General features: G+C 52.3%; 1 protein-coding gene across 3 annotated transcripts in view; it reads left to right on the top strand.

Annotated features, from left to right (window-relative positions):
• The window catches only part of IPO9 (importin 9), an 87,370-nt gene that overhangs the window by 45,054 nt on the left and 19,888 nt on the right, over positions 1 to 22,428 (top strand). For 2 of the 3 annotated variants that reach the window (XM_076074511.1, XM_076074513.1), the window contains exons 13-22: positions 147 to 286; positions 1,487 to 1,646; positions 1,807 to 2,033; positions 2,707 to 2,855; positions 3,345 to 3,473; positions 3,816 to 4,091; positions 4,491 to 4,657; positions 5,781 to 5,914; positions 9,631 to 9,738; positions 20,772 to 20,915. In XM_076074511.1, the coding sequence (XP_075930626.1) occupies positions 147 to 286; positions 1,487 to 1,646; positions 1,807 to 2,033; positions 2,707 to 2,855; positions 3,345 to 3,473; positions 3,816 to 4,091; positions 4,491 to 4,657; positions 5,781 to 5,914; positions 9,631 to 9,738; positions 20,772 to 20,915 (1,634 nt within the window). The remainder of the gene's footprint in view (positions 1 to 146; positions 287 to 1,486; positions 1,647 to 1,806; positions 2,034 to 2,706; positions 2,856 to 3,344; positions 3,474 to 3,815; positions 4,092 to 4,490; positions 4,658 to 5,780; positions 5,915 to 9,630; positions 9,739 to 20,771; positions 20,916 to 22,428) is intronic. The other variant, XM_076074512.1, reaches the window with a different exon arrangement.

The raw sequence follows: 22,428 nt of genomic DNA, 5'->3' as shown, positions 1-22,428 counted from the left end.
GGATACGCGCCGTAGGCGGTGACGACCTGTGCTGGTGGACATGTCCTGGTGGATGTGCGCTGTAGGCGATCACCTGTGTTGGTGGACACGTGCTGGTGGATACGCGCCGTAGGCGATGTGACGTGAGCGGGTGGTCGTGTGCGCAGGTGGAAGCTGCACGAGGCGTGCATGCTGGCCCTGGGCTCCGTGAAGGACGCCGTGATCGACGCGGTCCGTAGCGGCAAGGTGCAGTTCGACATGGACGGCTTCCTCACCAACGTGGTGCTCGCCGACCTCAGCTCGTCCGGTGAGCCGTCCGTCCTGTGGTGTCGTTCTTTTCCCTTTCAATCCACTGCTAACCAAGGTGGCCCGGCCTGGCCCGGCCTGCATGGCACGGGAGGCGCCGGGTTGTTTTTCCACCGCGCAACCTGAGCCGTGCCGCTAACCTTGCAGGCAGCGAACGCGTCGAGACGCACGAATGACAAACTAAGACTCTTTTAAACTATTAACACATTTTTTAGCAGGTAAGGCCCACTGAGCGTATACAACTTGTTTTCAGAAGCAACCTTGTCACAAATGATAGCTCAACGAAGTGGCTTATCGTGTAGGGGCCCCTAGCCAGGACTTCTGAGATCCAAGTGTGAGGGTGTGATTGGCTCATGTAGTTAGGGTTAGGGGTATAGCTAGTGTGAGGATACGATCGGCTAGTCTGGTCAGGATTAGGGGTGGAGCTAGTGTGAGGATGCGATTGGCTAGTCTGGTCAGGATTAGGGGTGGAACTAGTGTGAGGATGTGATTGGCTAGTCTGGTCAGGATTAGGGGTGGAGCTAGTGTGAGGATACGATTGGCTAGTCTGGTCAGGATTAGGGGTGGAGCTAGTGTGAGGATGTGATTGGCTAGTCTGGTCAGGATTAGGGGTGGAGCTAGTGTGAGGATACGATTGGCTAGTCTGGTCAGGATTAGGGGTGGAGCTAGTGTGAGGATGTGATTGGCTCGTGTCGTTAGCGTACCTGTCAACCCATGAGGTTTACCCGTATTCTTATACAGGGAAATTTAGTTTTATAGATCCATACTTTGTGCGGTCGTTCCAATACGGGCAAAAAACATGTTTTTGTCTATTTGCTTGTATTTCTCCCTTGTGATGGGACTTTGTAGGATGAACGTTGACATTTGTAAGGGCACGGGGTGACCAATACGGTGTGAATCGAGTCGAGATGTCTCCGGTCACAGACGTGGCGGCCCTGCGCGCAACGTTGTTAAACCCGCGATGGCGACGTTTGTCTGTACTGTCCCTCTGTACGTGTCTGTCTCCCACCCCCTCCACGCACCACCACCTCCGCTACCTCCGCCACCACCACTGTGCTGCCACCACAAACCGCTACCACCAACACCACCACCAACACCACAATGACTGCTCTCACTATCTCCACCACCACTGCTGCAATACCTTCATTATACCACAACCACCTCAACTGCCACCACCACCACCACCCGGGTACCGTCGCAGCCTCCCCGTTCCTGCTGGGCCGAGCGCTGTGGTCGGCGTCGCGCTTCGCGAGCCTCATGACCCCGGAGCTGGTGCAGCGCTTCCTCCAGGCGACCGTGAGCGGCCTGCACGACGCGCAGCCGCCCTCCGTGCGCATCTCGGCGGTGCGCGCCGTCTGGGGGTGAGACTTGCGCTGCAGGGACGCGCCACCGCCACCACCGCAGCGTCGGGTCTTGACCCCATAGATTGTAGAACCCCCCCCCCCGTGAGAATTCCTTACTCATGGAAAACCTTTTGGCCCTTTCCCTGCTGCCCACCGCTTCCCGCTGCCGCCGCCGCAGCTACTGCGACCAGCTGAAGCAGGCGGGCAGCGTGCAGGTGCTCCGCCCCTTCCTGCCGGCGGTGGTGGAGGCGCTGGTGCAGCTGGCGACGCACTTCACGTCGGACGTGCTCACGCTGGTGATGGAGACGCTGTGCGTGGTGTGCGCCGTCGACGCCGACTTCACGAGCAGCGTGGAGGCCAAGGTCTGCCCGCTCACCATCGCGCTCTTCCTCAAGTACAGCAATGGTGCGTGCGTGACGTTATGGGAGAGGGTGAGTGCGTTTGTGCAGAGAGCGGGGGAGCGGTGGTGTGGTAGCGGTTAGCGTGCGCCGGGCTACGAACCCGGCTACCCGAGTTCCATTGTCGCTTACGGCCAACACCACCAACAGTGTGAACATCGCCAATGGGTAGACATTGGCGGTGCTGGTCACCTTACCCCCTCCTGTGCTGTGCCAGCCTTCATAGGTGCTCGCTAACAGCACTCGTCCCAATAGTCTATTAAGGATACATTGGGATCTTTGTCTTTGAGAGTGGACGAATGTGTGCATGTGATCAATGGGAGTGCATGATAGTGTGTGGGAGAGTGTGAAAGAACGAGTGGGGAGCCGTAGTGCAGTGGTTAGTACGCTCCATTACTAACCCGGCGACCCGAGTTTGATTCCTGCTCAAGGCATCTCCTAAGTCGACTCGGCCTCAAATGAGTATCTGATAGGGTATATACATATCAGCCATCAGGAGGCATCGGCGGCCGGGCGTAGTCCTGGCCATACCACACTCTCGTGCGCCGGTGCCGGCCTTCGTAGGTGCTCGTTAACGGCACTTGCCCCAACAGTCTGGTAAAGGCTGCACAGGGGATCTTGGTGTTTGTGGGTACGCGTGGATGAGGAATGTGATGGCAGCAGCGGTGTTTTCCCCGTAGACCCCGTGGTGGCGTCGCTGGCAGAGGACATGTTCAAGGGGCTGTCTCGTATCGAGGCGTGCCAAGCCCCGCTGCAGATGCGCCTCATCCCCACGCTCGTCAGCATCATGCAAGCGCCACCTGACAAAGTTCCCCAAGGGCTATGCTCCGTACGAACACACACTTATGCACGCACGAGCGCACGCACGCATACGAAGCCTAAGATGCCCTTGTGCAGCCTTCGTGCATGCCTGTGCAGCAGAAAACAGCAGCCGCAGTAGCGGCTTTCATTCGCTGCCTGCGGGCCTACGTGAGCATGGTGCTGATAGCGGGTCGGCGGCATCACTTGTGCTAGGATCGGTGCACTTTGAGGGCATGTGAAGTGTAAAATGCTCGTGGCACAGACCCAGGTGTTATGGGTTAGTCGACGCACTCGCTGTCAAAGACACACCTCCAAACGCTCATTCTCACGCTTGTCTCGATAACTCTGTCACACGCGCACACGTGCGCATTCAGCTTCCCCGTGTGACGCCGCTCGACCCCAGGTTGCGCTGGCAGTGAGTTCGTAGCGTGGAGTTCCGTGCGGGTCGTTTCGCGTCGAGTTCCGCGCCGGTGTCTCTCATTGCGTTTCCACGCGTCGCGGCGTCGCTTGGGCCCAGGTGGCGCTGGACATCCTGAGCGGGGTGGTGCGCAACACCAAGCCGCCGCTCTCCGATCTGCTCATGTGCCAGGCGTTCCCGGCCGTGGCACAGTGCACCCTGCGCACCGAGGACAACGCCGTCATGCAGGTGCTACCCCCCCCCCCGACCAACCGCAACCGCAACCCACAACCGCAACTACATCCTCCAACTATGACCGCAACAACCAACCCAACATGCACTATCATTCCACATGCAACGAGCCGGTTGTTTCTCCCCCACGTTGGCTGCGTGTTCCTCTACGTTGGCCCGTGGAGCCAGACGCGAGCGAGCACTCCCCAGGCGCTCCTGCACAGATGTCTTGCGTTCAAAACGCCACAGCGAAAGCCGCAAGAGCGAGCCGGCCACGCGACCCGTCCCGCGAAACCGTCACCCTGCGGGGGACCCTGACCCCGTGCGCCGCCCCCGTCCCGCTCCCTGTCACCGTCGCAGAGCGGCGGCGAGTGCCTGCGGGCCTACGTGAGCGTGGCGCTGGAGCAGGTGGGTGGCTGGCGCGACGACGCGGGCCGCTCGGGCCTGTGGTACGTGCTGCAGGCCGTGACGCGCCTGCTCGACCCGCGCTCCTCCGAATTCACCGCCACCTTCGTGGGGCGCCTCGTGTCCACCCTGGTGGGGCGCCTCGGCACGCAGCTGGGCGACAGCCTCGACCTCATGCTGCGCGCTGTGCTGAGCAAGATGCAGCAGGCTGAGACGCTCAGTGTCATGCAGGTGGGTCGCCCGCCCGCCCGCCCACCCGCTCGATTGTACGATCGCTCGCTCGAACGACCACTTGCCCACTCACTTTCTTGTTCAACCACCCATTCATTCGAAGGACCACTCGCTCGATCGACCACTCGGTCGATCACCCACTTGCTCGACCACTCGCTCGACCACTCGTTTGCTTGATCACCCACCTGTTCGATGGACCACTCACTTGAAAGACCACTCATAATAACAATAATAATATAATACTTGCTGTCTTGACCAATCACCTGCTCGATCGCCAACTCACACGAACCACTCGCTCGGCCGACCAGTCCCTCGACCGCCCACCCGCTCGCTCACTGTGTCATATGTCTGCGTTCCCCCACCCCCCTCTCTCTCCATCACCGCTCCCCCCCCCCGCAGTCTCTCATCATGGTGTTTGCGCACCTGGTGCACTCGCAGTTGGACGCGCTGCTCGAGTTCCTCTCCAGCCTGCCGGGCCCCACGGGGAAGCCCGCGCTCGAGTTTGTCATGAGCGAGTGGACCAGCCGCCAGCACCTCTTCTACGGCCAGTACGAGGGCAAAGTCAGGTGCGCCCGGCACACCGCGTCCAGTCGACTTCACTCCTCCGTGGCCGTGGCTACGTCACCCACCTCCCAAGTCATCGGCGACCCGGGAAAGATTTCACACCCTCGCACACCACGTCCAGTATACCTTATCCCCCTATGGGCCGTGGCCACTGGCAGTCACGTGCCACCCACTGCAGTTTTATCAGCGAGCCGGAAAATATTAATGCACCCTGCACACCACGTATCCAGTGTGCCTCTCTCCCTCTTACTGTGGCCACGTCTAGCCGCGTGCCACATACGCCGGTTTGTCAGCGGCCTGGAAAATATTCACAGAGACCCGTAGACAGTGTGTCATGTGTCAGTGTGCCATTGTGTCATTGTGTTTGTGCGCCGGTGTGCGCCGCGACGAGAGTTTAAGCGTGGAAGTGTCAATGAGTTAGCGTCGGTGTGAGTGCGTGTCAGTGTTAGTACATTGGCTAGTTGTGGTGGTTGGCGCACTGCGCTACCAACCCGGCGACCCCAGTTCGACTCTGTCTCACAGCCAACGTCAGTGATATTTCAACCAGTCCTGGGCCTCCCCTGGGTCAACACGGCCTTCAAGGAGTTCCGGGATGCATTGTGTAAACATCAGCATTGGGGAGACACAGGCAGCCAGGTGCGGTGGCGGCCACGCACCCCATCACAGGTGTCTTGTTACGGCAACATCTGTAATGTCTTTGTAAGTTAGGTCAAGTGTCGTTAAGTATCGTTGTGTCATTGTGATTGTGTTAGCATCTTTGTGAGTGTGTACCCATGTGAGTAAGTTAAGTGTAATTGTGTTCACATCCGTGTGAGTGTGTAGCAGGGTTGGTACGTTTTGTTCAGTCACTGTGTTCATGTCCATATGAGTGTGTACCAATCTTGTTAGCATCTGCGTGTACCAGTGTTAGTAATTTAGGCTCGGTGTCATTGGGTCTGCATCATTGTGTTCACATCCATGTGAGTGTGCACCAGAGTTAGTAGGTAAGTTAGGCTCAGTGTCATTGTTTGCGTCGGTGTTACCACATCGGTGTGTACGCGTCGTCGTGCTCGCTCGTGTCCCCCTCCCCCCCCCGCTCGTTCGCCGCTCACCTTCGTCCACTGCCCCCCCCCCCCCCCCCGACAGTGCGATGGCGCTCTGCAAGCTGCTGCAGCACGGCGTGGCGACGCACGACACGCGGCTGCAGGACCTGACGGTGCGCGGAGAGCAGATTTTCTCGGCCTCCAACGCCGTGCAGACTCGCAGCAAGACCGCCCAGAGTACGTGTCACGGCGGCCCCCGTTCGGGCTCGCTGGGAGCCACGGTGGCTCAGAGATGTTAACTACCTCACCTGGTAGTAGACAGGAAGTCGTGGGTTTGATCCCGACCCCCTGACACCTGTTGTATAATTGAAGTTTTCGCGTGTCTCTCTCTCTCTCCCAGTGGTCGCGTGGATTTTTCTCCGGGTCCACCGGTTTTTCACTCCACATTTAGAATAATGCGAGTATTTGGCTGCTATACATTTCCACAAGATAAGCCACTTCGTTGAGCTATCATTTGTGATAGCCAGGTCGCTTCTGAAAAAAAGCTATACAGCTCAGTGGGCCCTACCTGGAAACATAAAAATTGTTTTAGTTTCGTCTTTAGTTTCTAAAATAAGTAGTCGTTTCCTCCAAAAATGTGTCATCTGGTACCACCCGGGATGGCAGACGCTAACGATGGAGAAGTTTCTGTGATGGCAAGGTCACCGTGGTGGCTAGAAGTGATGATGCCGGTGTAAGCGTGTTTGTGAGTGCGGTGTGGCTTACACCAAGTATGCTGATGTCATGTAACGTGCAAGGCATGATGGGAAGACCGATCTCGTGGTCACGATCGTGGCCATTTACGGACGATATTTCTCTTCCCTAAATATTCCACCCCCCCCCCCCCCTCCATTTAATTATCATATATATTGTTAAATTGATTTTATTTATGACTTTCAAATATAAAAATCAATATGGAAAATGCAGTGTAAAAAAAGAGGCTAACAAATGTGTCTTTGTTTGCCCTTGAAATCAGCGACGGGCCTCTCGGGCGTGCTGATGAGCGAAAGTGTTGGGGGGGGGGGTTCCAGACCGGGTTCGGAGTTTGGTTGTGTTATTTGTGCGTGCGTGTGTGACGTGCGTCTGTGCGCGGGTTAGTGGTGTGCCGTGTATGGCATAGTGGGGAGCACAGGTGGGGCCATCTGCCAGTCATCTCTACCAGTCAACTTGTAACAACTGGGTCTGTCTCGTCATTTTCCAGCAAGCCTGGCACAAATGCTGCGGCACCGTTGGTTAGCATTATACAGTGAGGGAAAAAAGTATTTGATCTCCTGCTGATTTTGAACGTTTGCCCACTGACAAAGAAATGATCAGTCTATAATTTTAATGGTAGGTTTATTTGAACAGTGAGAGACAGAATAACAACAAAATCCAGAAAAACGCATGTCAAAAATGTTAGAAATTGATTTGCATTTTAATGAGGGAAATAAGTATTTGACCCCCTCTCAATCAGAAAGATTTCTGGCTCCCAGGTGTCTTTTATACAGGTAACGAGCTGAGATTAGGAGCACACTCTTAAAGGGAGTGCTCCTAATCTCAGCTTGTTACCTGTATAAAAGGCACCTGTCCACAGAAGCAATCAATCAATCAGATTCCAAACTATACTCTTTGGTTCTATTGGGTAAAGTCACGTAGGTAAAAAATAAAATAACAAAAATCACGACGTTTCGGCCACAACACAAGCGGCCTTCATCAGGTGAAGGGATGAGACTGTCTGGAGGACAGCGCTGGAGTGAAAAAAGCCACGCTCAGATCACGACCTTTAAGCTGTGTGAGAAGAAACAAAGCGCCTTGACAAAGGAAATAGCATATAATTTAGCATTGAAATGGCTGAGTGATTAGCTTGTGACTGGTCACAGAAATGGCTATGTTAAAGTTAAAGCATACACATCTGCAAAGGCACCCCTTGACAAAGGAATTAGCATAGAATTTAGCATTGAAATAGCTGAGTGATTAGCTTGTAACTGGTCACAGAAATAGCTATGTTAAAGTCAGAGCATATACATTCACCGAGGCACCTAGTACAAATCAAACAGGAGAATTTAGCGAAACACAAGCTATTTCAATGCTAAATTATGCTCATTCCTTTGTCAATGGGTGCCTCTGCGGATGTGTATACTTGAACTTAGCTATTTCAATGCTAAATTCCATGCTAATTCCTGTGTCAAGGGGTGCCTTTGCGGATGTGTATGCTTTAACTTTAACATAGCCATTTCTGTGACCAGTCACAAGCTAATCACTCAGCCATTTCAATGCTAAATTATATGCTAATTCCTTTGTCAAGGCGCTTTGTTTCTTCTCGCACAGCTTAAAGGTCGTGATCTGAGCGTGGCTTTTTTCACTCCAGCGCTGTCCTCCAGACAGTCTCGCCCCTTCACCTGATGAAGGCCGCTTGTGTTGTGGCCGAAACGTCGTGATTTTTGTTATTTTATTTTTTACCTACGTGACTTTACCCAATAGAACCAAAGAGTATGGATCCTTGCAGTCACGAAAGCTTTAAATCTAGAATAGATTCCAAACTCTCCACCATGGCCAAGACCAAAGAGCTCTCCAAGGATGTCAGGGACTAGATTGTAGACCTTACACAAGGCTGGAATGGGCTACAAGACCATTGCCAAGCAGCTTGGTGAGAAGGTGACAACAGTTGGTGCGATTATTCGCAAATGGAAGAAACACAAAAGAACTGTCAATCTCCCTCGGCCTGGGGCTCCATGCAAGATCTCACCTCGTGGAGTTGCAATGATCATGAGAACGGTGAGGAATCATCCCAGAACTACACGGGAGGATCTTGTCAATGATCTCAAGGCAGCTGGGACCATAGTCACCAAGAAAACAATTGGTAACACACTACGCCGTGAAGGACTGAAATCCTGCAGCACCCGCAAGGTCCCCCTGCTCAAGAAAGCACATATACATGCCCGTCTGAAGTTTGCCAATGAACATCTGAATGATTCAGAGGACAACTGGGTGAAAGTGTTGTGGTCAGATGAGACCAAAATGGAGCTCTTTGGCATCAACTCAACTCGCCGTGTTTGGAGGAGGAGGAGGAATGCTGCCTATGACCCCAAGAACACCATCCCCACCGTCAAACATGGAGGTGGAATCATTATGCTTTGGGGGTGTTTTTCTGCTCAGGGGACAGGACAACTTCACCGCATCAAAGGGACGATGGAGGGGGCCATGTACCGTCAAATCTTGGGTGAGAACCTCCTTCCCTCAGCCAGGGCATTGAAAATGGGTCGTGAGTGGGTATTCCAGCATGACAATGACCCAAAACACACGGCCAAGGCAATAAAGGAGTGGCTCAAGAAGAAGCACATTAAGGTCCTGGAGTGGCCTAGCCAGTCTCCAGACTTTAATCCCATAGAAAATCTGTGGAGGGAGCTGAAGGTTCGAGTTGCCAAACGTCAGCCTCGAAACCTTAATGACTTGGAGAAGATCTGCAAAGAGGAGTGGGACAAAATCCCTCCTGAGATGTGTGCAAACCTGATGGCCAACTACAAGAAACGTCTGACCTCTGTGATTGCCAACAAGGGTTTTGCCACCAAGTACTAAGTCATGTTTTGCAAATCCAGAAAAACATGCGTTTTTCTGGATTTTTTTGTTGTTATTCTCACTGTTCAAATAAACCTACCATTAAAATTATAGACTGATCATTTCTTTGTCATTGGGCAAACGTACAAAATCAGCAGGGGATCAAATACTTTTTTCCCTCTGTACTTCTACTGCGAACCCGGCGCCCAGAGTTTGATTCACAAGCATGACTAACACCAGCGGCGAGTGGTATTCCAAACCGAACCGGTGCTGGGCTTCCCCTAGGTTGACTCGGCTGTTCACCGCTCACACCATTTCTCCCCAACAGTATACGGTGATACGAGCGACCCTCTGTCTTTGTGCGCCTGTGTGTGGTGCAGCACCGGAGCGATGGACGGTGATCCCCCTGCTCGTCAAGATTTACAAGCTAATTATCAACGACCTGTCGGTCATCATGGAGAGCAATGCTTCGCGACAGGCGTCAGCCGGTAATGCACGCCTCACCGCTTCGCTGATGTTGCGACGCGCGATCGACGGCAGGAATTTATCATCACTCGCGAATGAGCGAGATTGATTGTGTGAGTGAGCGAACGAGTGTGTAGGTAAGCGGGTAGGTGAGTGGCCGAGCAAATTTTTGGGTGGGTGGGTGAGTGGGTAGTCGAACTAATGTGTGAGTGAGTAGTGAGTGGCCAAGTCAGTGGCTGAATGAGTGGAATTAGTGAGTGAGTGTTTGGGTGAGTGAGCAAGTGTGTGGGTGAGTGAGCGGGTGTTTGTGTGAGTGTGTGGGTGAATTGGTGGCCGAGTGAGTGTTTGAGTGTGTGAGCAAGTGAGTGAGTAACCAAGTGGAATAATGAACGAGCTAATGCCTATGGGGTAAGTGAGAGGTGTTAGCAAGCAAGCGAAATTATGCTATCGTTGTCATCTTCACTAGAACCATGATAAATCACGATCGTAATAATGATCATAATAATGATCATGTTATTTTTCTTTATATTGCCGCCCCGCTGTATGCCAGGGCATCTCCGATTCTTCGTGTCACATCTCATCTGAAAGCATCTGAAAGGGGCACCCCCCCCCCCCCCCCCCCCCAATAGCAGCTGTCCCTGTGAGCACAAGGTGATTCAGAAGCTGGCCTGCAAGTGTGCATTAGTCTGCCAGTAGCGGGTGATTATTGCTGTTGCGTGTATAATTCCAATTGAGCACTTTGCGGTGTAAATTTTCTAGTTTTTTTCAAATTTTTATCCCAGACGCTTGTGTAGTGAGTTCAACTGGGTCGCAGACATATACTTGGCGGCACCACATTTATTTAACTCCAACACACGGAGTAACTTCCCCTTAACAGAGTAACAACCTATGGTGGTGACCACCAGGCTTACTACACTAGTTACAACGTAACTAGCTACAACGGACCGGGACCACAGCTCAGGTCCAGGTCCACGTGTTGGAGACTCGTTGAGCGGAGTAAGTAGAACGTTGACGAAGGTTTCTTCAGGATGAACAACAACGCCGGTCCCTCCGGGGACCAGGCTGATATTCTCTGCAGCGTGGCCGGCTCCGCCCTTGGCCACGACCACCTTCCAGAATCCTCGGGAAGGATCTGGATGCCAACCACGTGGCCACCAATAGCCCCCACTTGGGTCCCTTTGTAGTCTTAACTGGTCACATGTCCTCTCGGGTCAACCAGAGTGCCATGGCCTTTAGTAACCTCATTCCTACGGCCGGCACTCCCACACGCTATCCTGTAGGGCTGGCACTGCGTGTCAAGCGTGGTGCCATTCAGCGCTATCAATCAGCGCTCACTGGGCCCCTCTAGCGCCGGTACTACACCCACATCATAGCGGTGTCCGTGATGTCGTTACACCGCACGCCGTGCCTCTCTAGGGCTGGCACTGCACAGTGACATCCCGCGATGTCACTACACTTGCACACGATGGCCTCCTCTCTTGCGAATGACATCACGGTATCTTGAGCGTCTGCCGTGAGTGAAGCAGACAGCGTGTAGTATTGTTGTGGTTCATACAATCCACGGTAATTATTACTAACTTCATCATCATTGCTTTCAGAATCATCATGACCAGTGTCATCATTATCATCATGACCAATGTCATCATCAGTGTTATCATAATCATTGTCATTTCTTGCATGATCATCATCGTCGTCCTTACGTGCATTATAAACAACATCATTATCATAAATTGAAGATGGAGATCTCTTGCACACGTGTGTGTGTGTGTACGCGCGCACGTCCGTATCCTGTGTGACGTGTGCACCAATCATCACGCTCGCACGGCATGTCACGGCTACGATTGGAATATTTTAAACAACGGGCACGACGGGTAGATGCGGCCAGGCTGCTCCCCCTGTGGTACGCCGCGGAATGCCGGAGTTTTCGCACCTCCCGTCTCCGCGGCGGCTTTGGGAGAGGGAGATCTCGCAGGGAAGGGGTTAACGCGCGGCTTAGCGGATGATGCTGCGGCCGCGGCTTTGATGGAGCCTGGGTCTCGGGGGGCGGGGGGGGGGGGCGAGCGGCTGTGCGGCGCTGATAACTCAAAGACGCCGTCGCGTGCCTTTTTTTTGCACGCGTGTGAACAATCGTGTGTGCGCGTGCACACGTGTGTGCTGCGTGTGTGTCTGTGTGTATATACGAGCGCTGCCGGCCGCGGCTGCTGCTGGCCACCTACCCCCTCGTTTGTCGTGCCGGCCTTCATAGGCTCTACGAGCGAACAGCACTTGCCCCAACAGATTGCTTGAAGGCTATACGGGTGGTGGTGGTGGGTGAATCTTTGTCGTTGTATGAGGAGCGGTGGTGCAGTGTTTAGCGTACGACACCATCCACCCGACGGACCTGAGTTCGATTCCTAGCCACGGCTCGTACATAAGTGGCCGGTGATATTTCAACCAGCCCTGGACCTCTCCTACGTCGACTCGTCCTTAAATATGTTTTTGGTGCGGCGTTATAACACCTCGGCGCCGGGGCCGCAAGAGGTTATCAGTCGGGCATGATGCGTGCCGCACGGCCCCCTCGTGCGCCGTGCCGTCCTTAATAGCTGCTCATTAAAAGCACTTGCCCCAAACAGCCTATAAACGCCACACAGGGGGGGATCTTCGGCAAGATTTGTATTTGTGCGTACGAGCTCACACGAGCCGGGGGGGTGCGTGTGTGTGCACGTGTGTGGGGATCGGTTAGCGCAGCGGCTGGAGCGCTGCTCTACGAACCCGGCGACCCGAGTTCAATTCCCGCTCACGGACAACATCAGTGATGATTTTCTGAACAGGTCCTGGGCCTCCCCTAGGTCGACTCAGCCTCAATTGAGTACCTGGTGCTGTGCGTGAAAACATCGTCATTCGGGAGACAAAGGCGGCCAGGCGTGGTGCTGGCCACCCACCCCATCATGCTGTTCTGGTTTTCGTAGGTGCTCGCTAACATCACTTGCCCCAACAGTCTGTTACGGCTGTACGGGGGATCTTTGTCTGTGTTGTCTTTGTGCGTGTGAGCACGCACACGCGCGCGCCTTCCGCGCTCCGCATCCTCCCGTCGCCGTGCGGTCTTTCTTCTTGCGTTTTTATTGTTATCGTTATTCTACGTCGCCCGAAAATCCACAGTGCGTTTGATGCGTTAGAAAGGAGGGGAAAAAAAAAAACCTCCCGTTTCCTTTGACCCGTTTCCGATAAGCGGCTCCGGCCAGCGAGAGAGATGAAGGGAGCAAAGAGCGCCTCGCGTCCCGTTTAACTCCGTCGTTTTGTGGATAACTTTTCAAACAGACTCTCTACCGCACACAACCCATACTTCACCCATTTTGCTCCCCTTATCGCAGCCTCGCAAGGCGTCGTACGGAGAAAACCGATAAACGGGAATCATCTTTAAAGAACTATATACAGCAAAAACCTTGGATTGCGAGTAACTTTGTCTGCGAGTGTTTTGCAAGACGAGCAAAAGTTTTAGATAAATATTAATTTGATATAAACGAGCGAGGGTCTTGCAATACGAGTAGTGTACGTGTAGACGCTTTGTACTGCCGAGCGTCACGTGATCACACAACTGATATACGAGTGCTCTGATATACGAGTGCTTTGGATTACAAACACGTTTCCGGAACGAATTATGCTCGCAATCCAAGGTTTCACTGTATATATCAGTTTAACACGTAGGATTTTGCGACCAATATTCATAAAGGTTTTTGGGTTAGATCTCATAAGTATGAATGTGTCGTAACCCTCCACCACCCGACACAGCCAATTAGTAAGGGAGTTGTCACGTAATCAAAACGCCAATTAAGATGCTGGATGTAATTACCAGCGAAACGTCGTATTACTCAAATTTGTAAATATTGTGAATTTACTCTCCAACGCACCGGTGGGCTGAAGTAATCACTAATTGGCATTTTGTTTACGTGACAAATCCCTTACTATTGTTTTATATATATTTTATAGATATTTTATTATTTTATTGTTTCCCTTCAACGTGACTTTACCGAAAGACCCAAGAATATGAATCACTGCAGTCACGAAAGCTTTAAATCAAAATAAAATCCCTTACTGATTGACATTGACGCGATCTAAACCCAAAACCTTAATTACGATATATCCGATATATATTCTCAACAAGGATGATGACGTATCCTGATGAAGCACAGGGCCGGGGTAACCACGGGCATCACGACGAACGGGAGCCGTAGAGGAGATCCCCTGGCTGAGACCTACGAAATGGAAAAGCGTGAGAAGTGTGAAAGGGGGGGAGGAAAGGATGAAGAGGAAGGGAGAGGGAGAAAAGTTTTGCGAGCGGTAAACATGCACCGGGGGTGAAACAGATGATTTTTTAAAATGTTTTTGGGGAAAGAGCTTGGGACCTTGAGTTGATTATTATAATCTTATACTGGGGCTTGTTCCGGGGCACCTGCGGCGCCCCTCACAACCATTTACGGCCTTTGGCTAGGAAAGTCACCAAAAAGATTGCACACGAACGACGCATTCACGCAAGCACCCGATGCTCCGTTTTGAAGTTTAAAAATGAAACATCTATGAATTGTATGAGGTTTTGAATTGGCTAATTGTATTGCTTCATCTCAAAGCTTATATCATTTTACATCTGGAAGACTTAATTGAAAACAACATTTCGTGTGAATTTTCTCTCGTCGTTAAGTAGATGGCCTTGCTGGGGGTTCGGTTCGATGCGGACTTTCACCTGTTTGGGATTGCGGGATCGAGATAAGGCGACATTGAGCTGCTGGCTGTGCGAGAAGACCGCCGTCTGCAGATCGATTCCAACGTAATCGAACGTCTGTCCCTGCGCCTCCGTCGTTCATGCAGGGGGTGCGTAGGTTTGCAGCGCCCCCTGCATGAAAACGACGCAAGGTGCAGCGTTCATCACAGATAGATAAAGTTGTGCGCTTATATAAGAGTATAATAATAAGCTGAGAGACTTTTTTTTTCCTGCAATACTCTGGCCTCTGGTTGGCTGGTTGGTCGCGGGGAAGTCACGCACCGCAACCAATCGGCGTGCGCGACGGTACTCCTGAACGCCATTTAACTTGGCGCCATCGCACAGGCTGGGTGGCTGCTTGCCGAGCGTTACGTCACGTTTACACGACCTGTAAACGTGGATACAAACTTCCGATAATAAAATACGGGTGAGACACCCTATCCGTGCAATAATTAACAATCCTGTGCTGAAAATGCAACGTTGTTTGCAACTCATCGTCATGGCACTTTACGGGTCAATCCCCGCCTTACGAACGGGTTTTGTTCCTGAGGCCCGTTCATCAGTCCAACTGATTGTAAGTCGACACGCTCATTGGACGAAAGCCACGCTTACTACAACACTTGGATGACAAATTCTGTTTAAATACAACTTGCAAACGCCTACTCACACTGGCGAAACGAACCGCCGGGCTATTTGGTTGGGCAGAGCGATCCTCTGCCAGCTGTAATGAGTCCGAACACCACCGCTCGGTGTGTGTGTGTGTACGCGTGTGTGGACGCGCGCGTGTGTGTTTTGCTTTTTGTGGATGTACATGTGTCAGGAGTGGTCGTGGAGCGGTCAGCGCGCTGCGCTCCAAACCCAACGACTCGAGTTCGATTCCCCCTCATGCACCAACACCAGTGACGATTATCTGAACTGGTCCTGGGCCTCCCCGAGGTAGACTCGGTCACAAATAAGTACCTGTTGCGCTGTACAAACATCGCCACTAGGGAGACAAAGGCGGTCAGGTGTGGTGCTGGCCAGCCACCCCCTCGTGTGCCGTGCCGGCCTTCATTAAGTGCTACGCGCTAATAGCACTTGCCCCAACAATGCGTTAATGCTGTATGGGGGATCTTTGTCTTTGCGTACATGTGAAAGTGAGTGTGTGTGTGTGTGCGTTAACAGCTGTGACGATTATCCCTTAGCGTACCTGGTGCGTTGTGTAAACAACGCCACTGGGGAGACAAGGGTGGCCAGGCGTGGTGCTGGCCACTTTCCCCCTCGTGTGCCGTGCCGGCCTTCACATGTGCTGCACTAACAGCACTTGCCCCTACAGTCTGTTAAGGCTATACGGGGGGGTAGGGGGGGGATCCTTGTTGTTGTGTGTGCGTGTGAAATTGTATGAGTTTATTGATAAATATCGCTCTGCTCCTCCTCATCAAATCCTCACAGAAGTTCCGCGGATTCCTGCTAGGAGTAAAAATAATCATCACTTTGGGGCCGGCCCAAGACACGTTGGCAGGAATATGTCGCTCAGCTGGCCTGGGAACGCCTGGGAATTCCTCAGAAAGAGCTAGAATCTGTGTATAGTAGTGTATAGTGTAGTAGTGTATAGGAGTGTAGTGTGTAGTGTAGTGTATTGTCGTGTATGGTGTAGTGTATAGTGTAGTAGGGTATAGTAGTGTATAGTGTAGTGTATACAGTGAGTGCAGGATTTCAGTCCTTCACGGCGTAGTGTGTTACCAATTGTTTTCTTGGTGACTATGGTCCCAGCTGCCTTAAGATCATTGACAAGATCCTCCCGTGTAGTTCTGGGCTGATTCCTCACCGTTCTCATGATCATTGCAACTCCACGAGGTGAGATCTTGCATGGAGCCCCAGGCCGAGGGAGATTGACAGTTCTTTTGTGTTTCTTCCATTTGCAAATAATCGCACCAACTGTTGTCATCTTCTTGCCACGCTACTTGGCAATGGTCTTGTAGCCCATTCCAGTCTTGTGTAGGTCTACAATCTTGTCCCTGGCATCCTTGGAGAGCTCTTTGGTCTTGGCCATGGTGGAGAGTTTGGAATTTGATTGATTGATTACTTCTGTGGACGGGTGTCTTTTATACAGGTAACAAGCTGAGATTAGGAGCACTCCCTTTAAGAGTGTGCTCCTAATCTCAGCTCGTTACCTGTATAAAAGGCACCTGGGAGCCAGAAATCTTTCTGATTGAGAGGGGTTCAAATACTTATTTCCCTCATTAAAATTCAAATCAATTTATAACATTTTTGACATGCGTTTTTCTGGATTTTGTTGTTGTTATTCTGTCTCTCACTGTTCAAATAAACCTACCATTAAAATTATAGGCTGATCATTTCTTTGTCAGTGGGCAAACGTACAAAATCAGCAGGGGATCAAATACTTATTTCCCTCACTGTAGTAGTGTAGTAGTGTATAGTAGTGTATAGTGTGGTAGTGTATAGTAGTGTATAGTGTAGTAGTGTATAGTAGTGTATAGTGTAGTAGTGTATAGTGTAGTAGTGTATAATAATGTAGTTGCCAGGGAAAGCGAGGTCTGGACCGTCACTACTCGACACGCTGCCGCCGCGACCCTCGCCAGGACAGCCGCACTGTGAGAAACGAGCGAACGAACTTTGACACGTGACACGCCGCCACGGGCGTCGCACGCAGTGCTCGCTCATTCGCTCGCTCTCGGGGAGAGAGAACGCGACTGATGAGCGGCACGGCGGTCCCAGGCGGTAAGCCGGCGCCAACGATTGCCCGAGCGAGCGAGCCCTGTGGTCCTGTGACGTGTGTGAAGGTGTTGTATCGGCCAATGAGCGAGCGGTCGCGTGCGGGAGGAAAACCCGTTGCTCGCACCTGCAGATCGGCGAAGGCTGGACCTGCTGTGGTTCCGATAAGCCGTCGGGTTACGGCCGGTGGGGTTGCTGACACCCTGGAGTTGTTTGGGCCCCACTGCCTCTGCAACTCTTCTTTCGAAGGCAGGCCAGGATAGCGGCCGCCACTGTCGGCCATTTGAATCGTATTTTAAATTGCGTCGGTTCTAGTTGGCCTACTTTGCTGACGCGGATTCATTAGGCGGTGGATTTTTCGAGGTGGGGTCATTTTTGTCGTTGTTTCTGTTGTGAAGCGCCCTGGAATTCTTTGCACGGGTGGCGGCTTCGTGACGTTGCTTACAATTGCGTGGGGAGACGGAAAGCGGGAGCACTATTTTATTTTATTATGTAAGGCACCACTGAGCTATATGTCTCTTTTTCAGCAGCGACCTGGCGATCGCAAATGATGGCCCCAATGCTTATCATGCGGAAAGTTACAGCAGCCAAATACTCGAAACGCACGATTCTAAATGTGGACGGAAAAACCGGTGGACACCGTAGAAAAATTCACACGACCACGGGGAAAATGATACGCAAACTCCAAAAATACAGCAGGCGTCGTGAGGGTCGGGATCAAACCCACGAACTCCTGTGTGTGTACCAGGCGAGGTAGTTATCATCTTGCTACCACGGCGAGATGTTAGCACACTGGGGTTAGAGGAACACGCACAGGTTGCGGACATCACGTTGTCCGCTAAGACGAGCGAGCGAGTGAGCGAGCTGGCTTGGGCAGGACACGGGGCCGGAAGGCGACGATGTCGGGCGTGTAGGAATAACGACGGAGCCGGTGGCCGGTGGAGCGGACGTCCGCCAGGGCGATGGAGCGGTGAAATCAACTCGCGCGCGGCCGCTAGCTGAGCGCGAATGCATCGCAGAACCGTGAGAGGTGGCGACGGCTTGCGGGACGCCTTCATCATAGGGATTGACAGACAGTGGCTGACGACGACGACGATGACTGCATGGTATTAATGCGCGTCCTCGCTTTCGGACGACTATCGGCGCCGGTGACGTAACGGCCGCCCGCGTGATGAGGATGAATTTGCCCCTAATGAGCGGGTGATTGGACGGGCGAGCCGAGCGACAGGCACGTTAGAGCCGTGACTGAGCAACGGGGCAAGAGGAGGGGGGAGCCCGCGCCCTGTCAGGGCTCATCGCTCAGCACCGCCGCCGCCGCCACCGTGCGACTGGCCCACCACCGCCCTTCTCCCTCGCCCCCTCGCCCCCCCTCCCGAGATCGCAACTTCGGGAGACTCGCCGCTGCGTCGTCCGCTCCGCCGCGCTTCTCACGCCACCTCCCCCCCCTCGCGGGTTTCCTGCTGCAGGAGTAGAATTTTTACGAATAAAAAAAATATCAGGATTTTATTTATACAGGAGGAATCTGATTGAGCTATGAAGCTCTTTATTTTCTCTCTCACAGATTTACAGGCAGGGCACGGGGTCAGAATGTTACAACAACAAACAATGCGAAAACACGATAGCAGTTGCTAAGTGTAGGAAAGGTAAGCAAATACAGCAAAACTATTTTAGCAGGCAAAGCCCTCTCATTTGAGATGTAAGCTTCTTTTTCAGAAGCTACTCGGCCACAATGATAGCTCAACGGAGTGGCTTATCCTGTGGAAATGTATAGCAGCCGCTTAATCGAAAGAAATCGAAACGCTTGTTTCTAAATAATGTAGAGGGAAAAACCGGAGGGCCAGGGAATAAAAGTGATCCATGTGTAAAAGTCTTCCGTTGCTAGTTTTAGGTCATGTCTCGGGTCTGATTACGAAATAGAGGATGGTGGGGGGGTGGGGGGACGTCGGCGGGAGGCGGGGAGCGGAGAAGCGGTTTGTGGTCGCTAATTTATTTGGCTTTGCCGTGACGCCTCCGTGCTCCTGTAGCCGTGCGCTGGCAGTTGTGAGACGCGGCTGTGTGGCGTGTGAGCGTCGTGGTGGATACGTCGGCGACGGTGGTGACGACGATGGTGATTGTGGTGGTGGTTGTGGTGTGGGGAGCGGTGGTGTAGTGGTTAGCGCGCCGCGCTACGAACCCGTTGACGCAAGTTCGATTCCCGCTCACGGCCAACACCAGTGACGATTATCTGAATCGGCTTCTGAGCCTCCCCTGGGTCGACTCAGCCTCAAATGAGTACTCGTTGCGTTCTGTAAACACATCGCCACATCGCCACTGAGGGCGTGATGCTGGCCACCCACCCCCCTCGTGTGCTGTGCCCGCCTTCATCGGTGCTACTCGCCAACAGCACTTGCCCCAACAGTCTGTTAAAGGCTACACGGGGAATTTTTGTTTTTGGTGGTGGTGGTGGTGATGGTGTTATTGTTTAACCCATAACACCTGCGTCTGTCCTGTGACCTCCTGCCATCAGTGAGCCTTCCACACTTCACGTGGCCTGGCCTCAGCACGCATCTTGCCTGGCACAAGTGTTGTGGCGAATGGCGGTTGTTGTTGATGATGATGATAGTGATTATGTTGATGGTGGTGATGATGGGGAAGATTGTGGTGGTGGTTTTGGTGGTATTGGTGGTGATGGCGGTAAGTTGTGTTTCTGATTGTGAAGGTGTTGGTCGTGACGATGATAATGAGGAGGATGATGTTGGTGATTTAGATAATGCATTGCTGTTGCAGTTAATTATCGTGAAGATATTGATGATGACTAGAGGTGAATATAATAATGACGATGATTACAATTTTCGTTCCTCATCATTCAATACATTGTCACAATTCAGGATTGCAGGAGGCACGTACCCCAATCACACAAAATGTAACACACGTAGAAACACAAGCTATCTTCACGCTTACAATTAATGCATGTGTATCGTTAGCATACAATAGATGTAAATCGGTGTTTCGTAATATGCTACATGATGTTGCAGATAAGGGTCAATTATTGCAACTGGTAAATGAGGTGGATAAAGTCCATGATGACTATTCAGGTGATACTGCACATGGTGATGATAATGATGCAGGTTATGATGGTCCAGAAAATAATAATGATTGAATTGGTGATCATTCTAATGATAATGTTTGTGGTGGTGTGGTTGGTGGTAAGTTGGCACAGTGGGGGGTACAGCTGGTGCATCTACCAGTCATCTCAGTCAGCCAACCCATGGCACCTGGGTCTGTCCCGTGACCTGTCAGCGAGCCTTCGACACTTCACGTGGCCTCAAAGTGCACCTGGCCTGGCACAGGCGATGTGGTGACGTCACCATCTCGTGGCAAATGGCAGGTATTGGTATTGGTGGTTATTATGATGACGATGGTGGTGCAGCTTATGATGATGATTTGGGTTATGACTATGTACATGATGACAATCCAGGTTATAACTATAATGATTCAGCTGATGGTAATCCAGGCGATGATGACGACAATGGTGATGCCAGATGATGATGACGACGAAGATGGCGATCGTGACGACGACACGGACAACGGCCGTTTGAATGTCTCCGTGCGTGTGGTCACTGGCAGCAGGCGGGGAGGAGCTGGACGACACGTGGGACGAGGTGGACGACGACGACGATGAGCATAACGAGGACGACGATGACGAGGATGAGGACGCGGGAGGCCAAACGCTGTCGGAGCTGCTGGGGATGGGCGCCGGCGCCCGATACGGTAAGACGGTGACACCGGTCCCACCACGCCGGTCGCACCATGCCGCTCCCACCACGCCGGTCGCACCATGCCGGTCGCACCACGCCGGTCCCAGCACGCCGGTCGCACCACGCCAGTCTCACCACGTCGGTCTCACCACGCCGGTCCCAACACCGCCGGCTCCACCACACGCCACCAGTCAAACTAAACTAAACACATTTTTTTTTTTTAACCAGGTAAGGCTCCACTGAGCTATGTAGCTCTTTTTCAGAAGCGACCTGGCCACAAATGATAGCTCAACGGAAGTGGCTTAGCACGTGGAAATGTATAGCGGCCAAATACTCAATGCACATTGATTCTAAATGTGGAGGGAAAAACCGGAGGATCGGAGAAAAATCCATGGGACCGCGGGGAGAGAGAGAGACACGCAAACTTCAAATATACCGCAGGCGTCAGGGTCATGATCGAAACCACGACCTCCTGTATACCAGGTGAGGTAGTTAACATCTCCTCGCCACCGTGATGATGATGAGAGAGACACGCAAACTCCAAATATACAGCAGGCGTCAGGGTCGGGATGGAACCCACGACCTCCTGTACACCGGGCGAGGTCGTTAACATCTCCTAGCCACCGTGGCGCCCGGTACTCTGCGAGTCGGCACGCGTTGCACCGTGGCGGTGGCCGTGTTAGATCGAGGACGGGTCTAGCGGAGCGAGCGTCCGGTGGCTGACGTTGATGTGAAGCAACAACTGCAATTTCACATCGGGAGTCGTTGAGCTAGATTGCGTTGGGAATTCCGGAGTGGAGTATCGCTCTGATGATTGCTCCTTTGTGTGTGTGTGAATCGGGCAAGGGGTCTGTATGTGTTCCTTGGGTTCTCTTCTGGGCGGTGGCAGATAGATTTTTTTACATTTTCATTTGTGCGTCAGCAAGTACGCGCAATCGTCTGCGTCATGGTGGCGAGACACCGTTAGGGTCCGGTGGCTAGGAGATGTTAACTATCTCGCCTGGTATGCAGGAGGTCGTGGGTTCGATCCAGACCCTGACGCCTGCTGTATATTTGGAGTTTGCGTGTCTCTCTCTCTCATCATCACCACAGTGGCGAGGAGATGTTAACTACCTCGCCTGGTATACAGGAGGTCGTGGGTTCGATCCCGACCCTGACGCCTGCTGCTGTATATTTGGAGTTTGCGTGTCTCTCTCCCCGTGGTCAGGTGGATTTTTTCTCCGGGTCCTCCGGGTTTTCTCCTCCACATTTTAGAATAAACATCACGTGTTTAAGAGTATTTGGCTGCCAGAAATTTCCACGTGGTGATAAGCCACTTCGTTGAGCACTCATTTGTGGCCATGTCGCTTCTGAAAATGAGCTATACAGCTCAGTGGGCCTTGCCTGGTAAAATAATAATTGTTTGTGAGAATAGGTTTTCCCCTTTTTACTGGCAACAAAACAGCTGTGTTAAGATGTTAAAACACCAAACTAAAAACTTTTACAAGGAATCATGTCTGCATTAACCACAATACTTGTGGTCAGAA

This window comes from Petromyzon marinus, chromosome 48, assembly GCF_048934315.1.
Source record: "Petromyzon marinus isolate PM22_M1 ecotype Great Lakes invasive population chromosome 48, UKy_Petmar_22M1.pri1.0, whole genome shotgun sequence".
Classification (NCBI taxonomy): Eukaryota; Metazoa; Chordata; class Hyperoartia; order Petromyzontiformes; family Petromyzontidae; genus Petromyzon; species Petromyzon marinus.
The sequence above is the reverse complement of the archived record's forward strand: the minus strand, read 5'-3'. Positions and strand labels throughout refer to the sequence as shown.